A 23,924-nucleotide genomic window follows, 5' to 3' on the forward strand; every position below is an offset into this window, starting at 1 on the left:
ATAGTGGAGTACGGTGGAGGCTGGCTCGCTGCAGTGACTGCAAGGCATGAAACTGTAGCGTCCGGCTTGCAGCATGTGCAAGCTCCTGCCCACGGTTCCCACTTGATTCTCGAGTCCCAGCGGCAAAAGACATCGAGCCATTTACAACTGGTTCTACATACCCAAAGCTGTTCTCTCATGCAAAGACAACCGTACAATCTAAACCCTAGCAACCATCGCGACGCTCTCTCGAACGGGTGCTTGCGTAGTCCCACCCGACTCATTTACCATAAAGCATCTGCAGTATGTTTCTCATTCACCCTTGCCTTGAGTATCTTGACGCTCACAAGCCATTGTGCATACATTGGGCAAAACCAACTAATATGCCATGTGACAAGAGTCTCTCTGCTGGCCTCACGTTGGCGGTTCAGCAAATTTTCCTGGGGGTCCCATATCCCTCATTTAGGATTCCCTCAAGTCCCACATTTCGGCAGTTTACATGGGGAGAAAAAGGTAAGAGAAAAATCGGATTTTCGTCTCTATGTGTGTAGGTATGCATGTGAGTGGGCCAATATGAAAGCCCCGGTGGTGGAGAAGAGGCTTAACAAACGATGGATTTGGTGATGAATTGTTGCAAATCTAGCAAAGAGGGGGAGAAGACAGTAAGCAAGAGAAGAGGAAGGGTTATGGGGGAGAGGAGAGAACGAACCGTCGATGGTAGTGTTTTCCTTAATGACAACTGTGACGGGACAATTATCGGAGTTGTTAGGGATCACAACCTTGTCACCGTCGAAGGACCAAGCCTGAGTTTGGACCCAGTCCTGGAGGAGGGCGGGATCCTTGAGGTCGAGGTAGGCGGCAAGCCTGGTGCGGTCGATGGACCGGAAGCAGCTGGCGACGCTGCGGCCGATTGCTCGTCGGACCAGCTCCGCAAATTGGCCAATGCTGCCTACCACTGGGCCCAAGGGCTCATACTCTTCTGACTTGAGATCTGCCCAGAACTTCATGAACTGCCGTGTCTGCAACGTTCGCGATAGCTTCGATAGTAGTTCAATCAGGTTTAATGTCGCCTGGGGCGTCAGCAAACTCGACTGTTTTCCCCATGGTCACGCGGTTCCGCACGGAGGAAAACCATTTGCATTAGCACAATTACTCCTTTTCCCAAATCGACATCAAAAAAAATGTTCTTCAACGAATTGGATGAAATTTTTGACGAGACTTACCATTCTATCGCCACATAGACTTAAACATAAGTTAAAGTCACTATCGAACGGTCGATGCACGATACTCAAGAGAAGGATCTTGATAGTGATCGAGTCATGGATAGCTTCGATGGGATTGCTTGGGTCCTCAGCGGCCAAGGGGACCAGATCAGGGTTAAATTGATACCTGTATATTTCGACAACAAAGAGAATCACAGAGTAAGCAAATTTTACTTAATTATTTTGCGATGTAGGCGGAGGGGAGGAGCGCGGACAGTTTTAAGGTGGCGAAGTTCGCCAAGGGGTCGTAGAAGGCCTGATTGCATTGCTGGGTCAGGTAGTCCTCGAGCACCTGAACTTGAGTTGGGTCGTATCTTTCGACGCCCAAGATCAAGACCTGGATCGCCTCTGGTCTTTCCGGTGGACTCGACCACGTCTGCCTCGTTCCGTTTCGAAAAGAAATATCAGCCCTGTCGACCACTTGAAAATACCACCAGACGCAGAATGCTTCTGACCTGGGTCACCAAAGCGTTAGCGTTGGTCTCTTCGTTTGTTGCCATCGGGTTCGGTGAGGGTTTGTTCGGTACTTTTCTCGGCAGTCGATGTTGGCGGCCTCCTTCGGTCCTCCCGCAGTCGTCGGCCACTGCTTCGCATTCGCTGGGCCTAGCTAGGCCCCCTTTCAAATTGACGGAACAAGTCTGGCCAAAGCAGTAAACAGTTTTATTTACAAAAAAGATACGTGTCACTGCGACCGTGTGTTACTTGCGAGGTCTTGAAAAACCTCTGTCGTTGAGGCGCGTTTGGCAAAAGCTATGAGGAACCGGTCTAAATATCTAACAATGGAGGACATTCCCTCAATCTGCAGCCACAACACCTTAATTTTTGCGCAGAGATGCTCTCCCAGTCAGGGCATTAACACCTTTTCCTGCTTCCAACCCACCACCGCCAATTCAAACCATTATTTTCTGGAAAGATAAAGAAAATATGAAAAAATCAGTAGCTATCAATTTCTTCACACTGACAATCAAGGGGGCTTTGTTCAAGCTGTTGCCATCATCTACCGATGCACTAACTCCCACGGATAAGACTATGGCAATTGCTGGGTTGAGTGATCTAAAAAAATTCAAGGCACCTATACTAGGTTGAAATCTTGCTGAATTAGGATGATGAATTTACATATTTAAATAGATCAAACAACAAATTGGTTCAACCATCAGCTCATCATAGGATTAATCGCAGAGGTATTTTGGATCACAGCACTGGAGAAGAGATGAAAAATGAAATTGACTTCCTAGGTGAGTATTCCATAATAGGATCATAAGAACAACTTTCTGCAAACTTAGCCAAGGCACCCCAAAAAGAATGAATGCTGACAACTCAATGTTTGGATTTGGAATTATATGGACCTTTTGATAAATTACATCCCTGAGGATTAAGGTAGCTCCAACAAGAGAACCTTTCCATATGAACCAACGAATTTCCTCCAAACTCATCCAGATGAAAAGTGTAATTCATATCATCTACACAAAAAAACAAAAGTGAATTGGGCGGGCCATGACTGGACTGATGTGAAAATAGAGAAAAAAGATCCTGATCAAGATTGGTTAAACTTAAGCTTGAGTCTAAGTCAGCATAATTATTTTTCTTTTCCTCATTCATATGCCTTGAGATCTGTAAACCTGAAGGAACCAGATCTTCCCTGGAGCAGGTCTACATTTCCCACAAAAACAGATAAAGAAATTTTCTTAATCTTGTCTCTAAAACACAATCTTCAGGGGATACAGATTGAAACACATGTTCTCTTTTAAGATAAGTCTGAAAGAACTTGGCTGAATTATCTGTTTTGAAATTTCTTGCAGGTAGCCATCCCAAAGCCAAATTTGAAAGCCCCGGCTTGGAAACTCAGGCAAGCAAACCAGAATCACAAGAATCCCTTCTTTCCGTCATTAAAACAGATATTAATACTGTATCAACCCCTGATATGTCAGAAATATTACTCAAATCCACAACCGAGGGGTTCCAAACACAGGCCAAACTCAAGGCTAATGAAAAAAATGGGGAAGGGAATATCAACAAAGGCAAAGGTCTAATCAAACATGATTATAACAGAGAAAATTCCCAGAAAGAAACAGGCAAAGCAATGGAAAAGCACAACAACATTTATTCACCTAAGGATGAAGTGATTTTTGAACATGTACAGCTTGAGGTGATCTGGGCATGGATCTACACAATGAAGCTGGGAATACCAAATTCAATTTACACAGAAATTTTAGATCATAATAGGGAAGAAATTGCAAGCTTCATCAGATCTCTTGCTTTCTATGTCTATCCATTGATGCAAAATGAAGTGGTGGTTCCAATAGAGGAATTGACAGATCCAAGCTCATGCAACAGCTTCAAAGAATTTGCCCATCTTCTGTGGTGTGTAAATGGTGAGTTTCTGAGAAGCCTCAATGCAGGAGATGAGGACTACTACCATGAACAAATGAAATTACACCAACATGTTTTGAATCTATTTTCCAAATCAAGAAAACCAAACAGTTCTGCAAGTTCCATTACAAGTCTCATTGTCAGGGCACTTTCTGCAAAATATACACATCCAACCCATAATGTTTCAAAGCCTGACAATAAAATCTTACTTGGATCAGTCTGTCCCAATCAAATTCTAATGTCTCAAGCTGTGGTTAACATTATGGCTTCTTACTATAAGCCTGAACAGGATGAATTTATTATCTCTGGATTTCATACAGCAAGGAGAAGAAAGTGGAAATTCCTGTTCAAGGATGCAGATGAAAATTTCCTTTCATGGCTACAAAATTTACAATATTGGCATCTACAGCGCCCTTCATACAAAAAGGCTTTGGGATCCTTTCAACAAAATATAAAGAGAATCAACTTCTTTCCATGGAATCAGGAATGGAATCAACAATTACACATTACTCAAGAAAATGATCCATATTTCCCATTTGATTTTACAAGGAAAAAAATTGTCATTTCAGCAAAGGTGAAGGAAATACCAAGTGAAAGTAACCCAACTGAACATAATATTGGAAACCCAAAAACATTCTTTGATATTAAAATTGATTGTAATCTTTTTGAAAAATTCTTGGTAACCAGCTGGCAAACCATTTCAAGATTTGGTTTCCAGTATGAAAAACATATCAAATTGTCAGATTTGAAGATAGATAAATCAATTAGATCAAAACTGAGTTACTGGGGACAATCAGAGACAATGAAGATCAGAAGTGCAAAATATTCATGCCCTCAATGTATGTCCTTTTATCAGTATAATCATGAAATAAACAACTTTCTTGAGAATCTTTGGCATATAAATTGCAAGTTGATGTACAGCCTGGGGTACCATGCAAATGATGATGTTTTTTTGAATGAGCAAACTGGGCTTCAAAATGAGTTTTACTCCCTTCTAACTTGCTCAGATAATCCCCAGACAAATACATTCTACCATAATACTCCCCGCTCTATGAGAAATAATCCCACTCAAAAGAGGATCCTAGAAGCATTCAACTTTGACATCATGGAAAACAAAGACAAGAAAATGAACATGGTGACAAAGGCTGCAGTAGAAGTTATGCTCTCTTATTACTCAAAATGCAATCCAGGGAAATTTCTTGAGGTTTTCTTGAATCAACAAGTTTTCATTTCATGCTTGATCCGGATTGCAAACAGGACTGAACTGAGTAGGAATCATCTGGATTTTATGCTCACAGATTTTCCCAAGATGCATGGAATGGGAATCTTTCCATGGAGATCTTATCTCCTCAAAAATTCTGAGCAGCTCAAACTACTTCAAGCCAGTATTCAATCTCACTCAGCTATTTATATGTCCTGAGAAGAAGAATGTAGGTTTTTTTAGTTATCTGTCTAATTACAGGTAGGTGTGAATGAATGTCATATTCATATGAGGATTTTTTCTTCTTATGATACAAGCTGACTAAAATTTGCTTGCTCCACAGTAAAACCAGCAAGATAGACAAAAAAGCTTCCCCAGTGTGATCATTTTCAATACTCTTCAACCCAAATCACTCTTTTTGTCCTCTTCAAAATTAAAATTTCTTTGGTTTTTCCTCTCTTGCCCATCTGATGTTTTCTCTTGCCTTTATTTTTTGCTTGATCTTTCATCCTTTTTCTTTGATTGATCTTCCTCACTTTTTTAAACCGCCTTCTCTTCTAATTTGAATGGATAGTCAGCCCTTTGAGACTAGATTTTGGGGTGGCATTAAAGAATAATGTGAGAATTAGGAGGATCTCAGGTAAATTTCTTAAAGTCAGCTCATGGTGAACTTCATGAGATATAAGAGAAACTAGAGAGTAAGGCGGCTCCACTGCTGCAATGATAATATCCTTGAAGTGGCCAACCCTGTATACGGCCCCACAGGGCCACCCCCACCCTCCTCAGATCTGGAAACCTGCCTCATGATCACAGCTGTGTGTATCAGACCCACTTGCACCTCACTCATCAAGGCCCACCAGTAAAATCAATTGCTTAATCCACCCAGGGAATCAATTTGCCCATATTGTGGTATCATAATTCCTCAAACTTAACATCTCCATAATGTGGTACAACACACCTTACATTTTAAAGATGCTAATCTATTCATCAATTTCTCCAATCTCCAATCTCCAACCCAAACACCTGTTACAAAAACCAGAACTCAAAAACCATTCAGTCCAATCTTCTGGCATAACTCAAATCCCAGAATAAATCATCCTCTTTTGATGTTATTGGAAATCTGTTACAAGCTGATTGTTGTCTTCATCTTTCTCTTGCAACTCACTTCAAACCCCATTTCCTCCCAGTACTGAAAGTGAAAGAACCCATGGAGGATTGCAGGCCACACAGTTCAGATCAATGGAACCCTTACCACCAGTTTCATCAAGGATGTTTACAAGGTGGCTCTACTGCTTGTAATGATGTTGAATTGACACAACATGAGAGTCCATCTGTGTGGACCTGGATTTCCACTGATCAAAGACTTGCATCAGGCACAATCAAGCTATCTTCATGTATCACCTCAAATTTCCAAGCATTATTGCCATATCTCTTTCTGACTTGTCAAATTTTGGTCCAAAAATGCCCAGATCTAACCACCAAGATTTTTGCAACCTTCAATGGAGTCAAATTTAAGTCAACAGTAAATTGACTAATAAGGCATGGAATGCAAATAACAATTCATGTGAAGGGGTGTAAAGAAAAAAAGATAGATGAGCTGACTGGTGAGCACAGTCAAGACCCAGCCAGCTGGCCTTATATACAAATGCAAAAAAAAGAAAAGAGAAAACAGAAAACCAAGATTAAATAAAGATAGATCAAGAAGAGTCGGCCTACTGAAACAGGGCTCACCCTGTCCCCAATGGCCAGCCATACCACTGCTTGAGCTGGAGATCATAGTTTCTGAAGTTTTTGGATCAAGTCTGGCGGATGTGTCGGGGGTCAACCTGTGGAAGGAGGCCGATACGGGGTCCGCGTCTCGCCCCCACTGTTGCACGAGTCCAAAGAAGTAAATCTTCCCATTTCAAGGTCAAGGGCAAAGCTGATGAGGCTTGCCGTCGTTGTATCTGCTGGTACATGGTCAAATACCATCCGGTCTAGGCAAAGTTGAGCCATCCAAAGGCCAAGAAGATGACATGAAGGGATTGAAGGGCTGGATTCCTTGGGTGTAAAGCCCAAGGAATGAGGTGGGGCTGCCGCCGCCGGGCTTGGTGGCTGGAGGACTCTGTGGACTGACTTGCATGCCACTCTCGAACTGGCAGGTGTCAAAGAGCGTGTTGAGAAACGCATTATAAATACTTGGCTGAGCTTCTTCCGCCTGTTCAGCCACCCAATAAGCTGCATTGCTCTCACTCACTTCGTCCTTTTTCCTTCCTTCCAGGAGTATCGGTCGCTGACAAATATTATGGATGATAGAGCCGTAAGTGATGATGTTGCGTTTGAATCCAGCATGGTTCATCAATGAATTTATCAATGGTGTGCTGACCGCAGCCAAGTTTGAGGAGGATGTTGTGAAGGATTGTGAAGCTGAAGATGTCGGGCTTGACGTGTATGTCCTCAAAGCGTTTGAGGTGGGCGAGGACCTAGTCAATGACGGGGTGCTAGAAGCGGAAGTTTGAGTTGAGGAAGTGGCTGAGGGTGGAGATTTTTGAGACGAGGCGGTCGGCGAGGGACTCGATCAAGCTGTGGGCGCGCTTGGGCATCTGATGCCGGAGGAGGGCAGATACGAGGGAGTTGATCCAGCCAATTGGAAGCGGAAGCTTGTTACTCTTCCTGCAACTACTGCTACTCCCAAAGATCGGACAAGCAGTTTGTCAATTGCCACCAGACCGCTATCCAGGTTGCTTCCAATACAGCTGCTGATATGGAATGTCATATGGTTCACCGGTGAATTAGTCTCATGCTCCCAAAAAATAGTTTGAAAAAGGAAATATATCTAGTGATGCTGAAGAATCCTGAGACATGGCATTCTAAGTCTGATCCTCAACCATCAGATTGGCAAATAGAGATCCGTCGAGTCGAAGGCGAGAAGGTGCGGCCGCCTGTTTGGAGGTTGAAAGTACAGCACTTCGCCCAAGACCCACGACTTGATACACATGTTCATGAGGTTTTAGTTGTCTGGAGGCCACCGATCTCGTGTCAGTGTGTCCTCTTTTAGCGAAACTCATGGGGGATGGGTGATTGCTTACCAGTCAGATATACCTCATCCGCTTCCATTCTACAGTAATCTGCTTTTGTAGATAAGGTGGGATGAACTTGTGGGTGTAGCGGTTGAGTTTGAGAGCAATCTTCGAAAGCTTACGGATTAGTATCAGTTTGGGGAAAAGCACTGCAGATTTTCCTGCTCGCCGAGGCCCCCGCTAAGCTGCCCTTCCTGCTCAAAGACGCCAGCCGGCCCGTCGACCTGCTCCCCAAGGAGGGCGAACAGTTTGTGACCGTCGGCACCAATACCCGCTTGGATAACAGAGTCCTCGACCTCCGAGTAAGTTATAAGCCAAAAAAAAAAAAAAAACACGACTGAGCTGACCAAGATGGTCCCCGCCCCAGACACCGGTCAACCAAGCGATCTTCAGGGTGCAATCGCGCGTATGCAACCTGTTCCGCCGCTTCCTAGACGACGAAGGGTTCATCGAGATCCACACGCCCAAGATCCAGGGCGCGGCGACGGAGTACGGCGCGAGCGTCTTCAAGCTGGGCTACTTCGAGCAGACCGCCTTCCTGGCCCAGTCGCCCCAGTTGGCCAAGCAGATGGCCATCGCCGCCGACTTTGAGCGCGTCTACGAGATCGGCCCCGTCTTTCGGGCCGAGAACTCAAACACCTATCGTCACATAAGTTGAGTCCCCCCTCTGGCCCCTACACTCTGTGAGAGAGACTGATGGGTGTGTGTGTGTGTACAGCCGAGTTCATCGGGCTCGATCTTGAGATGGCCATCAACGAACACTACCACGACCTTTTGATTTATCAAGCCAAGTGCGTCATTATGATAGCAAGGTATTTTACAACTCGCATAAGATTAGCTGGCCACGTTGAGTAATCGTGATAAGAGCCACCTAGTCTGACACAATGACAAGGGTCTTGTTGGCAACGCCTAGACCATCAACGCTTGTCGCGCAGGTCAGAGGGATGGGAGGGGCGTGGCGGTGGCGTAGTTGTCAAGGCAGGAAGAATGTGGCGGTCAAGTGCGCTGGTGGAGTCTGGTGGATCTTGAGGGCTGGGCAAAGTAGTGCCGGATTGTCTATAAAAAGAGGCTGTTGAATTGCTTGTTTATCCCCCAGGGCGTCCTCTGCCGCTGTACTTCCAGCGTGCGGTTTGTCCTCACCCCCTCCGCTGTTGCACTTGCGCAGTTTGAGGGGCCAAAGAGTGGGCCCCCCACTGGTCTCCAGCCTTTGCTGCGGGCCGGGGGCCTTCAAGTCCATCACTTTTGACCCGTGCGCTTGACGCGGGATGGGTGTTGCGCCTGTGGGCAAGGCTTTGCCAATGTTGGAAGGCTGGTTGAGGTTATCATAAGATCACTTTTTTTGTGTTATTTGGGAGGGAAATTTGTGGTCTTTTTTGCCTTTTTGTAACCTGAGGAAAACCTTGCTTTTTTTTTTTTTTGTGTATTTGTAGGGGGAACCCTTGATCTTATGCTTTTTTAATTGTGGAAAATCTGTGTCTTTAATAAACTTGGATTATGTCAGCCTGTAGGTAACTAACTGTGTCGGAGAGGATTGTTACTAGCAAGATGATAGTGTAAAGTGCCAAGGCCAATGGTTTTGTGGAAAGACCTGTAAAAGGTTTCAATTTATCAGTAATCTTGACTGAGAGGCTTGCTCAATGAAGGCGCATCCAGATCAACGCAGGGTGTTGCTAGGCATCCAAGGAATAACTCAACTTGGGTTCATGGTTTTACCTACAGAAAGGTAAGGGTAATCAAGAGTTGATGTTATTCCTGAATTGAAAGATGGGTGAAAATGAAAGCACTGTTTAACCATAGTATACTAGAGTTCAGGGCGGCTACGCCGCCGCACTTTCAAGTGTCCAGTTCACCGCCAGTGCATCACTATCCCTCCTACATGCACCTCTATCCCTCCTACATATCGTGCTTTGTAAAATTCTTGGACAGATGGTCCTGTTGCTGTGCCCAAATCCTGGCATTCCATGATTACAATTTTATTATTTTTTTTACCTTGCATTGTGAAATAAAGATCATCATGATCATTTTCACTTGGGCACAGGACTCTTGATTTCCAACAAATAAGCAAAACACCATACATCTTCTACAGCTAAGGTTGCAGAGTCAATTGAATCTGCTGCCAAAGTTACAAAAATTCTTCACCCTTCAAGTTCCAATATCTCCTCAACAGAAGTATGATGTACTGAGTCTGACATGTCAAATACTGACTGCTAGGAGGATTTTGAAAAGTTTTATGGTTCAGTCACCAAAAAACCCTCACAATACTGTTGGCTAGGAAAATTCACTGCCTTTCATTCCCCCACTGATTGGAGACAAAATTATCTTGTCCAGCTTAGACTCAGTTGGGATTGGTTTGTTATAAACTTTTTACAGCAACCCACAACCCTGCCAGCGGCGGGCCTTGGGGGAAAGGGATTGGTTTTAGTGGGGCTAGAAGGGAGCCAAATCGAATCACTGGTACGGTTGTGGCTACGGCTGGGTTCGTGGGGTGAGCAGGTTCCAAGGAGGCTGAGGTTCTGCTGGTTCAGCCGCAGCTTCTGCTCCCGTTGGGAAACGGTTGTGAGCGCGCTCTGGGCCTGGCTAAAGCTGTTGACGGCCTCGAAGATGAGCCGCGTCTCTGCCAGGTAGCTTCTCAGTCCCTTTGGTAAGGCCCCGTCGCCTCGAGTCCACCAGTTGCACAGCCAGATCAGTCGGTCCAGCAGCTGCCGCCTCCCTCCTGGCGTGCCCTCCCACACAACCTATCAGCCCAAGCATGTGCTCACCGTCAAAGCTCGCGCGCTGAAGCCCCCTTCCCCTCAAGCCCCAATATCAGCCGAGCTCGAGAATGGGCCTCCAAGAAGCGACTGATGTCTTGCCCAGATCGGTGGAAGAACCTCGTGTGCAGCTTCTTCCCATGCCGCAATATATCCTTCTTGTTATGTTGGCAGACATCAAAACCTGTGCATATCTAGAAGTCCAATGATCAGCAAAAAAAAACCGCTCCCCCTCATGAATAAAAAGGGTTGCTTACGCGTACTGAAAAAGATCAACAAACGCTCTGGTTCGGCAGCGGTGATCCGCAAGAAGGCCAAGATGTCCTGCTCAAAGGCATAGGATCACTTTTGGTGCCTTGGAAGGCTTGTTTCAAAGATCAAGCGGAGGTCTTGAAGTTCTTGGGGGTGAACTAAAGTAAGAAAAGCAGACATTTTGATTCAGAATGACGTTATCAAACATGATCACGTCTGCCCCGTGCTTGATAGCTTCCTTAGCTTCTTTCTCATCTCTGAAATCAATATTGATTCTCAAGCTGAACCCGCAAACGCTGCGGGCTTCTTGGATGGCCGCGGTGATCAAACCTTTGCTTCAAATGTTGACAAGAGACGGGGGGGAGCCAGGCGAGGCCGGCGGCAAGGCCAAGGTCGACAAAGCGCAGCCCTTCGCGCCATGTATAGGTTATCAGGCGCCTGTTTGTCCACCCGTCTTGAAGCTGTTGTTTTGGGCCATGATGTGCATGAACGGTTTGTTAGAAGATGAACTGGTTGATAGCGTTTCCAACGCTGGCAGGGTGAGGACGAGTGGGATGGGTGATGGGTGCTTTTGGTGTAGTGAGTGGGTAGAGCCGGGAGACGGGCGGGGGAGAGGGTGTGGAGCGAGTGCCAGACGAGGGCGAGGGAGAGGCAGAGGTCAACAAATAAGGAGTGATAGCGGGTGTTGAAGGCGAGTCTGCCGAGCCGTTCCTGGCCTTGTGGTACCATATGCTGCTCCACCGCCATCCTCACAACATGAATATCTGTACCCTGACCCGGGACAGACTCGGGACCATCGAGAATACATACATAGGCACCTTCCCAACTGGCCATCAGCAGTTAATGGTGAATGGTCGTTGTGATGGCTTGGTTGTAAGGGTGGACGGTTTTTTTGTCGGCCTGGCGGGGGCTGGTTGAGTGGATATGACATACATATCACAGCTATTGTCTAGCAACCACACTGGCGGGCGTCACAAAAATATTGTGGCTTTGCGGACCATCCTGGGCCAATGCAACGCGGAAGCGCTCTGCAATCACGACCTGTTGATCAATATATAAGGGGGCATCATCTGCATCAAGGGTTATGCCCCAGGTGATTTGCCCTCCCCTGCATTTGCAGAGGACGGTGGAAATCCTCCCCCTTCCCAATTGCACTTGCAATTGGCTGAGGGGTTTCCAGCCCCGACTTTTGCCCCACGCACTTGCGCCAGGCTGAGCGGGTTAACTCCGGGACCTTTTTACCTGTGGCATGTCACAGGCTGGGGGATCGTTATGAGTCAAACCTGATGTATATTAGATGTGTAGAATATTGTTGTATTATTATTGCTTGTTTGTAATTTGTTAGCATTGAACCTATGTTATTTTTTAGTGATTTGTTATAAACAGGGGAAACCCTTGAATTTTTTTTTGGTGAAACTGTGGTTTTAATAAACTTAGATAACAGCTACAATCTGATCAGTTGCCAAATCTCACTACTTTGTTAGTTTCTTGGTGTTTCTGCAACTATATCTCAACGCAGATCAGTAGGAGGTCTTCCATGATATTGGTATCAAAATTTCCAAATGCCCTCAAAGATTCATTGTGTACCTTGAATGGCCACAAAACCGCCAAATGTAGCATCTACAATAGGGGGTATCAAATATGACCAAATCCACCATTATGTAATTGACTGGTTTGAAAAAACCCATCATTTTTAAAACATGCTGGTCCTTCTTCTACCCAATTTTGGGATCCACTGGTGAAAAATTTCTTTTTTGGCTAATTTACTGGTTTCTAATTGTGGATTTCTCATATTTGATACCCCCCGATGTGATCAGTTGCCAAATATCACTAATTTGGTAGTTTCTTGGTGTTTCTGCCACTATATCTCAAGGCGGCGTGGGATTTCTTTCATGATATTGGTACCAAAATAATTAAATGCCCTCAATGACTCATTGTGTACCTTGAATGGACACAAGACCGCCAAATTTAGCAGCTAAAATGTGATTGGTTGCCAAATATCACTAATTTGGTAGTTTCTTGGTGTTTCTGCCACTATATCTCAAGGCAGTGGGAGTTCTTCCATGATGTTGTTATATAAATTATCAGATGCCCCCAAGGGCTCATTGTGTACCTTGAATGACCACAAAACCCAAAAACGTAGCAGCTACAATCTGATTAGTTGCCAAATATCACTAATTTGGTAATTTCTTGGTGTTTCTGCCACTATATCTCAGCGCAGTGTGGGAGTTATTCCATGATATTGGTACCAAAATAATAGAATGCCCTCAAATCTTCATTTTGCACCTTGACTGTCCACAAAACCCCCAAATGAAGCAGCTACAATGTGATTGGTTGCCAAATAACACTAATTTGGTAGTTTCTTGGTGTTTCTGCCCCTATATCTCAGCGCAGGGGGGGAATTATTCCATGATATTGGAACCAATTACTCACATGCCCTCAATGATTCATTTTGTAGGCCACAAAAACCCCAGATGTAGCAGCTACAATGTGACTAGTTGCCAAATATCACTAATTTGTTATTTTCTTGGTATTTCTCCCACTATATGTCAGCACAGCATGGGAGTTCTTCCATGATATTGGTACCAAAATAATCTCATGCCCTCAAACATTGATTATGTACCTTGAGTGACCACAAAACCCCCAAATGTAGCAGCTACAATGTGATTGGTTGCCAAATATCACTAATTTGGTAGTTTCTTGGTGTTTCTGCCACTATATCTCAGCGCAGGGTGGGAGTTCTTCCATGATATTGGTACCAAAATAATTGAATGCGCTCAATATTTTCTTTTGTACCTTGACTGACCACAAAACCCCAAAATGTAGCAGCTACAATCTGATTAGTTGCCAAATATCACTAATTTGGTAGTTTCTTGGTGTTTCTGCCACTATATCTCAGTGCAGGGTGGGAGTTCTTCCATGACATTGGTACCAAAATGAACAAATCCCTCAAAAATTCATTGTGTACCTTAAATTGCCACAAACCCGCCAAATGTAGCAGCTACAATGTGATTGGTTGCCAAATATCACTAATTTGGTAGTTTCTTGGTGTTTCTGCCACTATATCTCAGCGCAGGGTGGGAGTTCTTCCATGATATTGGTATCAAAATAATTCAATTCCCTCAATGATTCATTTTGTACCTTGACTGGCCACAAAACCCCCAAATGTAGCAGCTACAATGTGATGAGTTGCCAAATACCACTAATTTGGTAGTTTCTTGGTGTTTCTGCCACTATATCTCAAGGCGGTGTGGGAGTTCTTCCATGATTTGGTACCAAAATGAACAAATGCCCTCAAAAATTCATTGTGTACCTTGAATGGCCACAAACCCGCCAAATGTAGCAGCTACACTCTGATTAGTTGCCAAATATCACTAATTTGGTAGTTTCTTGGTGTTTCTGCCACCATATCTCAGCGCAGGGAGGGATTTCTTTCATGATATTGGTACTAAAATAAACAAATGCCCTCAATGATTCATTTTGTACCTTGAACGACCCCAAAACTCCCAAATTGTCAGCCTACATGATGCCAAGGACATTATCCTTCTAGGTACACGTGGGGCAAAGCAAAAAGATTAGAGTTATAAAACCTAAGACAAAGGCATAAGGGATAATTCCAACGTAAATGTTGGGAATTATGGCGTAAAAATAGGGCAATTTGGGCCAATTAGACGTAATCAAATTGATGTTATTAATTTTGAGAGGAGCCTGATAAATCAGGGGTGTTTAATCCCTCTAGAATATAGAAATGGGGCCTGTAAACAGGGGTGTTTCAAATCCCAGAAAGAAATGGCGGAGAATCTCAAGAGAAGGGGCTTAAACTTACTAGTATAAGACCCTAGAGTCACTTGAGGTTCTTCAGGGGTGAAGTTGGGCAGTTGGAGGCGCTCAGAGGAGGTAATCGTGAGAGCAGGGTGGTTACTGCACAGCTCCAAGGCGGAAATTAGGGCTAAAAATCACGAAAGTAGGTATTTTACCTGGCAAATCACAGGCTATTGAGGCTGTTGAAGGCAGGTAAAAATTCTACTATGTAATGTCAAGCTGGGGAATCTCCTTTTGGGCGGAGAAAGGGCCTTTCTATAGCCTAGGCAGGCCTCCAGGGGCGCCCAGGGGACAGGGGAACACTTGTGGGCGCATTCTGAGGCAATTTGGTTGCGCTAGAAGGCGCTGTTGGTCGTGGAACCTTGGGGCTTGGATACAAGGGTTGCCAAGGACCATTTACAGAGTTTCTGCGTGTTTTTACAAATGCCTTACACGTCAGGGCTGGTTTGGGGGTTCTGTGACGCTCATTTCTGTGGAGATGTGCCACAGAAGGTACTAGAACTAGCTTCTGTGCAAGCAGTGCTTTATACATGTTCTGGAGGCGCTTATTAAATGCTCCACTTCATTTGACCCCTTCTACATATTTACTACAGTTGTAATTTACATATAGTGAGGCTTGGGAGAGGCTGGGGCGCTTTCTAGTCTCTCCTGTGCACGCTGCAAGAGTCCTTTTCAGTCTAGAATGTTTTATATTGAATGATGTGGTAATTAAATCTTCTTTGGTGATTAATTACATGTGTACAAGACATATAATACATGTAATATTGCTATTGGGGCGTATTCTGGCCCATTCTCACTTACTGGTAGCCTGAGCGCTTTGGTTGCGGGCTAGTTTATGCATTATGCATATATGTACACCATGCGCGCGGGCTTGAGCTCTGGGCAACAGAGCACGCGGGCTTGGATGCGCCACACAACAAATAAAGCCATCTTTTAAACTATACACAACACCTCAGTCACGTCACTGAAAATGGGTGTATACATATTTACTTATATATATATGCACACATGTGCATTCACGCGGGGCGTGATGCACTTGCGTAAACTTTGAAGTTAGTTTACACAAGGAAGGGATAATAATTAAGGGTACATGTAAGTGAGATACTAGAGATTGCCAAGTGGACCCGCGCCCGGGTACCCGGCACCCGTGGGCGGGTACCCGCCACATGGCGTCGGGTATGTGTACGGGTCCGGGTGCGGGATTTTGGGCAAAAAAGCACCAGGTACCCGGATACCCGCCAAAAATACCCGCGGCAGGCGGGTCTTCCAGGCACCCGGGTACCCGCTGTTACGGTCACTGAGGGGGTTGATTCCTCGAGATGACCGGGACAGATCCTGGTCATCAAGGGGAATCAGCCCTCTTGATGACCGGGACAGACCCCGGTCATTGAGAGGAATAGTACAGCCCTCTCGATGACCGCATCAAGAAGAATCAGCCCTCCCAATGACCGGGATCTGTCCTGGTCATCGGGAGGGTTGTTTTCCCTCGATGACCGGGACAGATCCTGGTCATCGGGAGGAATCAACCCCCTCAATGACCGGGACAGACCCCGGTCATTGAGAGGAATTGAACCCTCTAGGTGACCCGGACAGATCTCGGTCATCAAGGGTAATCAGCCCTCTCGATGACCGGGACAGATCCCGGTCATCAAGAGGAAACAACCCTCTCAATGACGGGGACAGGACCCGGTCATCGAGAGGAAACAACCCTCTTGATGACCATGACAGAACCCGGTCATTGTGAGGAACCAACCCTCTCAATGACGGGGAAAGAACCCGCTCATCGAGAGGGTTGTTTCCTCTCAATGACTGGGACAGACCCCAGTCATCAAGAGGAAACAAGCCTCTCGATGAGCGGGGTCTATCCCGGTCATTGAGAGGAACCATCACTCCTGATGACTGGGACAGAGCCCGGTCATCGGGAGGAACCATCACTCCCAATGAACAGTCTGTAGCTGTCATTGAGTGAGGGTGTTGGATAAAAAAAAGCACAAGTACCCGCCGTACCCGCAAAAAGTACCGCCGGTACCCGCCCGCGGGTGCCGTGTATGGGTACGGGTGTCTGAATATCACAAAAATCACCGCGGTTACCCGGGTCCACTTGGCGATCTCTATAAGATACCCTAGGTTATTTTACCCATAGAATCAGAAACTTCTATAATATTTTACTTATTAATTACGCAAAGCTAAGTAATCAATTATTTATATATGTATTTAATGTTTTGCGTAGTTTTGTGTTGGAATGTGCCGGCGCTTTGAGGCGCACGGCGCGCAGCGGTACGGCTTGTGACTACGGTTCTCAGTGACGTCAATGAGTGCGAACACTTCAAATCGGAAGCAGTTGACCGCTACTCCTCGATTCGTTGTCGGTCATGATCAATTCCCTTTTCCTTCATCTCGACAACCTCTTTCCAACCGGCGATTTAGTCAAACAACATCAAATCAAAGCACGGTTGCTCGTCGAGGTCACTAGTCTAGGCGGCTCAACTCTTAGGTTTATCCTTCTTTCTTTTATCTATCCTGTTGACCATAATTATCTAACTCTTTTATTTCCTGTCTTAGCCTTTAAAGTCCTAGTTGTATGGTGGTTTAGGTTCTATTGTGTTCTCATCTCTACTTTGTTCCTGTTTCTTTTAGTCTGAATTTATCACATTATCAGTACGGTAGCTTCGAAACAGGAACAACCACGATATGTCGGACGTTGATGTCGAAGATAAATCCAGCCGATCCTCGATCGGTAAACTCGACGACCTTAACTTTCCGTCGTGGTCAATTCGAATGAGAACGTACCTCAAGAGCAAAGATCTTTGGGAAATCTGCTCGAGAGAAGTGGCTAATCCGGCCAAGAAGAAAGTGAAAACGACTGCGAATATTCTGATCAGTCACCTGAGCGAAATCGCCCTGGAAGCCGTTGTTACTGTTGAAAACGAAGAAAAGCCAAATGAAATTTGGAACGCAATTGTCGATCGATACGCTTCGGCCTCGATTAACAATAAGGCTCGAATTTGGCTTAACTTCATGCGTTACGAATACGGCGGCGATCTTAAAAGCTATCTGGTCGACTGCCAGAAAATGATCAGAGACTTTGCAATCGTTCAACTTGGTATTCCCGACGACATCATTTCTATCTCGGTTCTTGCTAAATTGTCGAAGGACTATTGGAACGTCGTCGACAACATTATTATGAATGAAGCAATCATCTTCTTCCCAAGCCGCACTCTTCGAAAACTTCAAGAACTCGTCTATATGAAGGAAACTCGAGCGATAGCTTCTACTTCCAAGACCGAGTCCAACTTAAAAATCGAAAAGGACACCGCCTCTGCTTATAAATCCAAGGCCGAGAAACCCAAAAGGCCAAAACCAGCTCATCCTTGTTCAGCGGGAAAACATAACCCTTTGGCCTATCACCCCGCGTGGCGTTGCTTCAACTTAACCGCTGCTGAACGAGACGCTTTACGTCCTGCCAATCCCGAAGCTCACTTAGTCTCAGCCAAAGTCTCAGATGATGACGAAGACGAATACGATGTTGTCGAAGCTTCCGCTTTCATTAATAGTTTGACTCACGGTGGAACCTCTCCCGTTCTCGATTCAAACCTGCGCAGATGCAACAGGGGACGCTCGCCCAAGGATTTCAAATTGTTGCCGTCAATCCCTTCTTATATCCTCTAGCCACCGCCCACGAGTCCCACCTGCCACCACCTCCGATGCTCACACCACCCTACCCGATCTGGACAACTCCACATCCGGTTACCTCGATACGACCTCCATCTTCCTGAAACACTTCGGTTGTACCGCCCGCCCAATCCCAAGACATATCACCCGTCCCACTCCACGACGACGCTTCTACCGCCCCTTAGCAGACCACATTGCCCTACTGACCTCGTGCGTATCTCTCATGCCAAATTCCAATGTGGACTCGCGACCCTTCGGGAATACTTATGACCAATGGAACTTCGCCTGCCCCTTGCGACCGTTACATTCCCTGCAACACTTCTTCGGACCCACGCCTCGGCATTAACACTCCGTTCGCCCAAAAAGGTTATTGTATTCCCTCCAGTTGTTTTTCTCCAGGAACCCTACCAATCGGCTTTCTCCCCCTCGCCCAACCCATTCCGCCCGTTGCCACCCCTTATAATTCCACTATCTGCGGATGCCCAGGAGTCAATCTCGCCTTCACTGTGGCCATCAATCTCGTCACCATACAGTTGGTCCCCTTACATACAGTAAGCCCGGGCATTGAGTCCCTCCTCCCTCGTCACCGGTTGGGAACCCTTAATGCTCGGCTGACGGTTCAAGCAACAGTTGTTGGACTTCGAAACCTTCGCCTGGATACGCCACGTCCGCCGACTGAGCGCTCATCAAAGCGGAAAGCAATGCCTTGCCGTGGACTAAAAGTGCCATCCTCTCGACTATAAAGCCGGCGCTTTACCCCCAACCTGCCAATCAAGTTCAAGCCCATCATCTCTTTCCAGCTCTAAGTAACAACAAACAACTAAACCATCATCTCTTCCCAGCTCAACTAACAACAAGCAACCAAACCCCAAGAGCTGTCCTCTACTCCTCCGCTACTTCATCTTCATCCAGTTTCCAGTTCGCGATGTCATTGAATAGAACGCCCAACCACCCGGTCCATACAACAAGCCTTTACAAGCCTCTTGCCGAGGTATGACTTTTAATTTTTCTTTAAATTTTAGTACTGACTGCTTCTAAAGTCTGTACCAGAGAACATCCGAGCAAATCAGTACGGCAATGTAACAACTCAATTGTTTGTGCAATGCGGCGGCCTCGATGGTTCGACCCCTCGGGATTTTGAAGTCACTTTGAACACCAACACCGCTCTCAGCAATATCTTGCTTCCAAACGTCGTCTATTACATGTCGGGCAAATTGATTGCTACCAACGACGGCAAGACTCCCGTCCTAACCTATAACCAACACTCCGTTTCACGCATCCGTGATATTGGCACCGAAGGGTTCGAGTTCATCAACAAAACCAATATTATCGGTTTGGGTTTAGTCATCAAAAGAGACGAAGTCACGAATGGAAATGAGAGTCGTTTGGAAGTCACAATGGAACACAACGACTGGGACGCCCAAGTAAGCTGATCATCTTCGCGCCCACTTATATATACCGACTAACAATTGCACCTCAGGAGCGACGTCACAAGACTTTCAAAGTCAAGTACGTGGTCCCTGGCTCCAAGAACTTCATCAAAACCCACTCGCTTTATGTCGTGGGCCGTGAATGCAAGATTGCTGGCGTACTCGTCGACTTCGATACTGATGACAAAATAGCCATCGTGCTTGTAAGCTCAACTGATTCCCTTTATCTGACAGACACTAATATCATTTTCGACCAGGTCAACAACTGTAGCATAACAAGCGGTCACCAACCAAGCCGTGCCTCCGGATCATCGTCGCCGACTAAGCTCGGTACTCACGGCAAAGGCCGAAATATGTCAGTTCGATTGAACCTTTTCCGTCGAATATAAACACTGACTTCGAACCTCAGATTAAAGCTAGGAAATGATGACTCGCCGTCTCTTTCACCGAGCCCTTCTCTATCCCCACCAAAACGGACTTTCATTCAAATGACCCCAGACGCGGGTCCTTCAGACCCCAAGGGAAAACAAAAAGCATTGGCCGAGGAGCCATTCGAAGAAGAACCCAACATCGACGAAGAAGTCGCATCCGAAGTGGCGGACAACGACGATGAAGACAATTGCCCAAAGTCTGGTCGAGGACGACCTCGCAAGGCAATCCTCAAGGACGCCGCGAAACGTCTCAAAAAGTTGTGAATCGTCTTGTGAGCTGGGTCCCGTGTCACCTTCCGCGTCCTTTCATTATTGTTTCATCCAATCCGGCCACTTTCTTGGTAATTCAAAGGACAAACAATTCAAGTTGAGCTTACGGAGCAACCCCCGCATACCGTTTTACAGGTAATCGTTAGCTATTTGTACTTCCATCGTCCCACGCTGCTTTTGACGAGTCAGTAACTCTCAAATTAGTTTCACTTTTCTACTCTACGAAATCATGTTACATTCAACTTTGTGAGCAATGCATTTAAGAAAGTCTTGAACCCTTAGGAAGAAGAGGATGAGAGTTCCGACGACAGTCAGCATGAATGTAAATGTTCTGCGTCTGGTTGACGGGGGTGAGTTACCGATTGCCGCTAAACTTTGAACAATTCCATGCCTCACCCTCAAAATGATGGCACAGGCAACATTGACGTCCATTCCCCATGTACTTCCGTTACGTAGTGCGAACTCCCCAATGCCTACGGGACGCCCCCGTGATTGATAACTAGGATGTAAAGGAGGAACTTTGAACGGAAATTCTTAACGCTGCCTACCAACACGGTTCACTTTTCCGGCGCAGCTTGAGACGCGACTGTCTGTTAGCTTGATTCCCCACCTGCCACCTGTTCAATGCTAGGCAAGGATTTCTACAACGTCTTTACGTATTGTCATGAGGAATCGGGCTAAACCACACTCGCGCCCTATTTCAGCTACGACCAAGGACGTGCGGGCCCGGGGCTGTATCTTGTGTATTGATTTTTGCCTAGGCCTAGGGTCCAAACCCAAAGGCGCTTTGACAACAGAGAGGTTCTCAACTGCGTATTCAATGCCTGAAGGGCGTCTGGTTTCATCGTTTTTGACTAGGCCAAGGGCCGAAACCCACAGGCTCTTTGACGATCAAGAAATCCACCAATGCGTATCCGATGCCTACATCGTGTCTTGGTTTAAATCATACTTGCGGCCGGCAGCAGAGCGACCTGAAATCGACATTTTACATCATCCACAAATTCCCATCTGGATATCGAACTTAACCAAATCGACACATGCGATACTCATACGTTTTTATGAAACAACAATGGTAGAATTAAAAGGAAAAATTGTTACTAACCCTGCACGCAATTGCGAATCAAAGATTTTAGCTTACGGCTTCGCAACTTTTCCTCTCAACATTGGAGAATGCAACCGGCCTTGTAATTCCTGCGGAGCGCTCCACTGGGCGTCTGAATGTTCGATTGGGGACCGCCATAAATCTTTGATCAATTACACGATGTGTTGCGGCAAGAACAAAGTCAGATTGCCCATTTTTGATGAAGCGGCGAAGTGCTACCCCAATGCTTTGAAGTCCCTATTCACCGGGACGACTCCTTGTAAGTTTTTTTGACGCCCCCTCCGATACATGAGCTTACACTCGGTTCCAGCCGCCCGCAATTTTCAGCAGTTCACAAGAATGTACAATAATGCGGTATCGTTTACATCTTTACGAGCCAACATTGATCAATCAGTTCAAGGACCAATGGGCGTTAATGTTTTTAGGATGTCAGGTGACTTGACGCACTTGATTTCGAGCATCGAACCCGTCGACAAATTGAACCCCGGATTTGCTCAAATTTTTGTTGTCGGCGACCACGGAACCAACGAAGCAGAACTCCGAGTTCGCAAAGCTGAAGGTTTGGGTTTTTCTAATGGGAGGGTTCCTGGGTTGTTACCTTCAACTGTTTCGACCATCATGTCCTTTATGTATAATCACAACCCGTACGCCAAACTCTTCAAATCAGCCCGACAAATCCTCGACGAAGCGAATGCAAAAACATTGAAGTTGAAAGGAATCTCGCGCCCGGGCGACGACCCGAAAAGGTATAACGAGCCAACGATGAGTGAAGTCGCAGCTATAGTATCGGGAGATGGAGAAATTGTCAAAGAAAGGGATATTATCCTTCATCGGAAAGACGACAAATTGGTCTCCATCTCCGACATGCACTCTTCTTACTTTCCACTTTGCTATCCGCTCTTCTTTCCAAGGGGCGAACAGCAATGGCACAAGCTTTACAAATGCTCAACTGAACGAGGTTCGTACTTTGTTTGATTTTTAGTTGAACTTCGCTGACATAGAATACAGTTCGCAACAGGAAGGTTGGTTCCCTGGAATGGTATGCCCATCTTCTATTCGAGCGGCCAGGCCATTTTTCAGCTATCCTCCGCGGCCGGTCTCTTTTGCAAGAATTAGTTGTCGACATGTACGTCTGTGTCGAGCGTCAGCGGCTTCAATTCATCCGTAATAATCAAGCAGCACTCAAGGCCAGCCAATACAAACAACTTATTCGAGGCCTTGAAAATCAGAAAGCATTCAACGCAAGAAGGATAATCTTACCAGCAACTTTCATCGGCAGCCCTCGGGGAATGTCCCAATTATATTATGACGCGATGGCCATATGTAATAAGTTTGGCCCTCCCTTGCTCTTTATTACGATGACAGCGAATCCAGATTGGGTGGCAATTGCGGCGATGATTCCAAAGGGAGAAAAAGCCTTCGACCACCCGACAATTGTCGCCCGCGTGTTCAGGCTCAAGGTCAAAGCGCTAATCAAAGAACTCGTGAAGATGGAAAGGCTTGGGCGGGTCGTTGCTTACGTCTACACCATCGAGTTCCAGAAGAGAGGGCTGCCGCACGCACATCTTATGGTCACACTCAATGACAAGGACAAACCGTCCACGCCTGAGAAGATTGACCTACTTGTATCTGCAGAAATCCCCGACGAAACCGAAGAACCTCAACTGCACGCCCTCGTCACACGCTTCATGTTGCACGGCCCGTGCAAGGGAAGATCCTGCTGGAAAGAAGGAGGCTGTAAGCTTGGATTTCCGAAACCGTACTCGCCGCGTACAGTCACTGTCGACGGAGCGTATCCAGTCTATCTTCGTCGTAACGACGGCAGGTTTATTATGAAGCATACGACACGCTTCGATAATGGATCCGTCGTTCCTTTCAATCGGGTTTTGACATTAATGTTCCAATGTCATATCAACGTCGAGGTCCCCGTTCACTCAACGGCAATTAAATACCTATACAAATATATCACCAAAGGCCACGATCGAAGCTATTTGGCGTTAGAAATGGAAGATGAAACACAAGCTTACGTTGATGCACGTTATATTTCTCCTCCAGAAGGTATGTTCCCTGTAACTGTTAGAAATCTTCTTTACCATGCTAATCAAAATTGCAAAGCTACTTGGCGTCTATTTAAATTTCCTTTGTCGGACAGATCGCCGGCGGTGACAAGATTAAATGTTCACGAAGAAGATGAACAGGTCGTGTACTTTAACGACAATGAAGACGCGGAAGGTCAAGTCAAAAGTGGGAAAGCCTCAAGGACAACTCTGACAGGATTCCTGGAGCTTAACATCAACGACGCCGTAGGGGCAGAAGGTCGAAGA

The 23,924-nt window shown here is 45.9% G+C and overlaps 3 protein-coding genes across 3 annotated transcripts; 2 read left to right on the forward strand and 1 right to left on the reverse strand.

Moving 5' to 3' along the window:
* Nucleotides 1-580: 580 nt before the first annotated feature.
* Nucleotides 581-2,031, reverse strand: PtA15_4A749 (uncharacterized protein; the record flags this gene model as incomplete). Its single annotated transcript, XM_053168664.1, has 6 exons — nt 581-618; nt 689-1,070; nt 1,203-1,368; nt 1,457-1,617; nt 1,697-1,857; nt 1,944-2,031. The coding sequence occupies 6 exons, from the start codon at nt 2,029-2,031 to the stop codon at nt 581-583; spliced, it is 996 nt and encodes a 331-aa protein (XP_053019851.1).
* Nucleotides 2,032-7,633: 5,602 nt separating this feature from the next.
* PtA15_4A750 (uncharacterized protein) lies at nt 7,634-10,496 on the forward strand (the record flags this gene model as incomplete). Its single annotated transcript, XM_053168666.1, has 4 exons — nt 7,634-7,723; nt 8,239-8,515; nt 8,590-8,662; nt 10,403-10,496. 4 exons carry the CDS (start codon nt 7,634-7,636, stop codon nt 10,494-10,496), a joined length of 534 nt encoding a protein of 177 aa, XP_053019852.1.
* A 9,789-nt stretch (nt 10,497-20,285) lies between these two features.
* On the forward strand, nt 20,286-20,492 carry PtA15_4A751 (uncharacterized protein; the record flags this gene model as incomplete). The annotated part of the gene is made up of 1 exon (XM_053168667.1): nt 20,286-20,492. One exon carries the CDS (start codon nt 20,286-20,288, stop codon nt 20,490-20,492), a length of 207 nt encoding a protein of 68 aa, XP_053019853.1.
* Nucleotides 20,493-23,924: the final 3,432 nt, after the last annotated feature.

Source organism: Puccinia triticina, chromosome 4A (assembly GCF_026914185.1).
Source record: "Puccinia triticina chromosome 4A, complete sequence".
In the NCBI taxonomy this organism is placed as follows: domain Eukaryota; kingdom Fungi; phylum Basidiomycota; class Pucciniomycetes; order Pucciniales; family Pucciniaceae; genus Puccinia; species Puccinia triticina.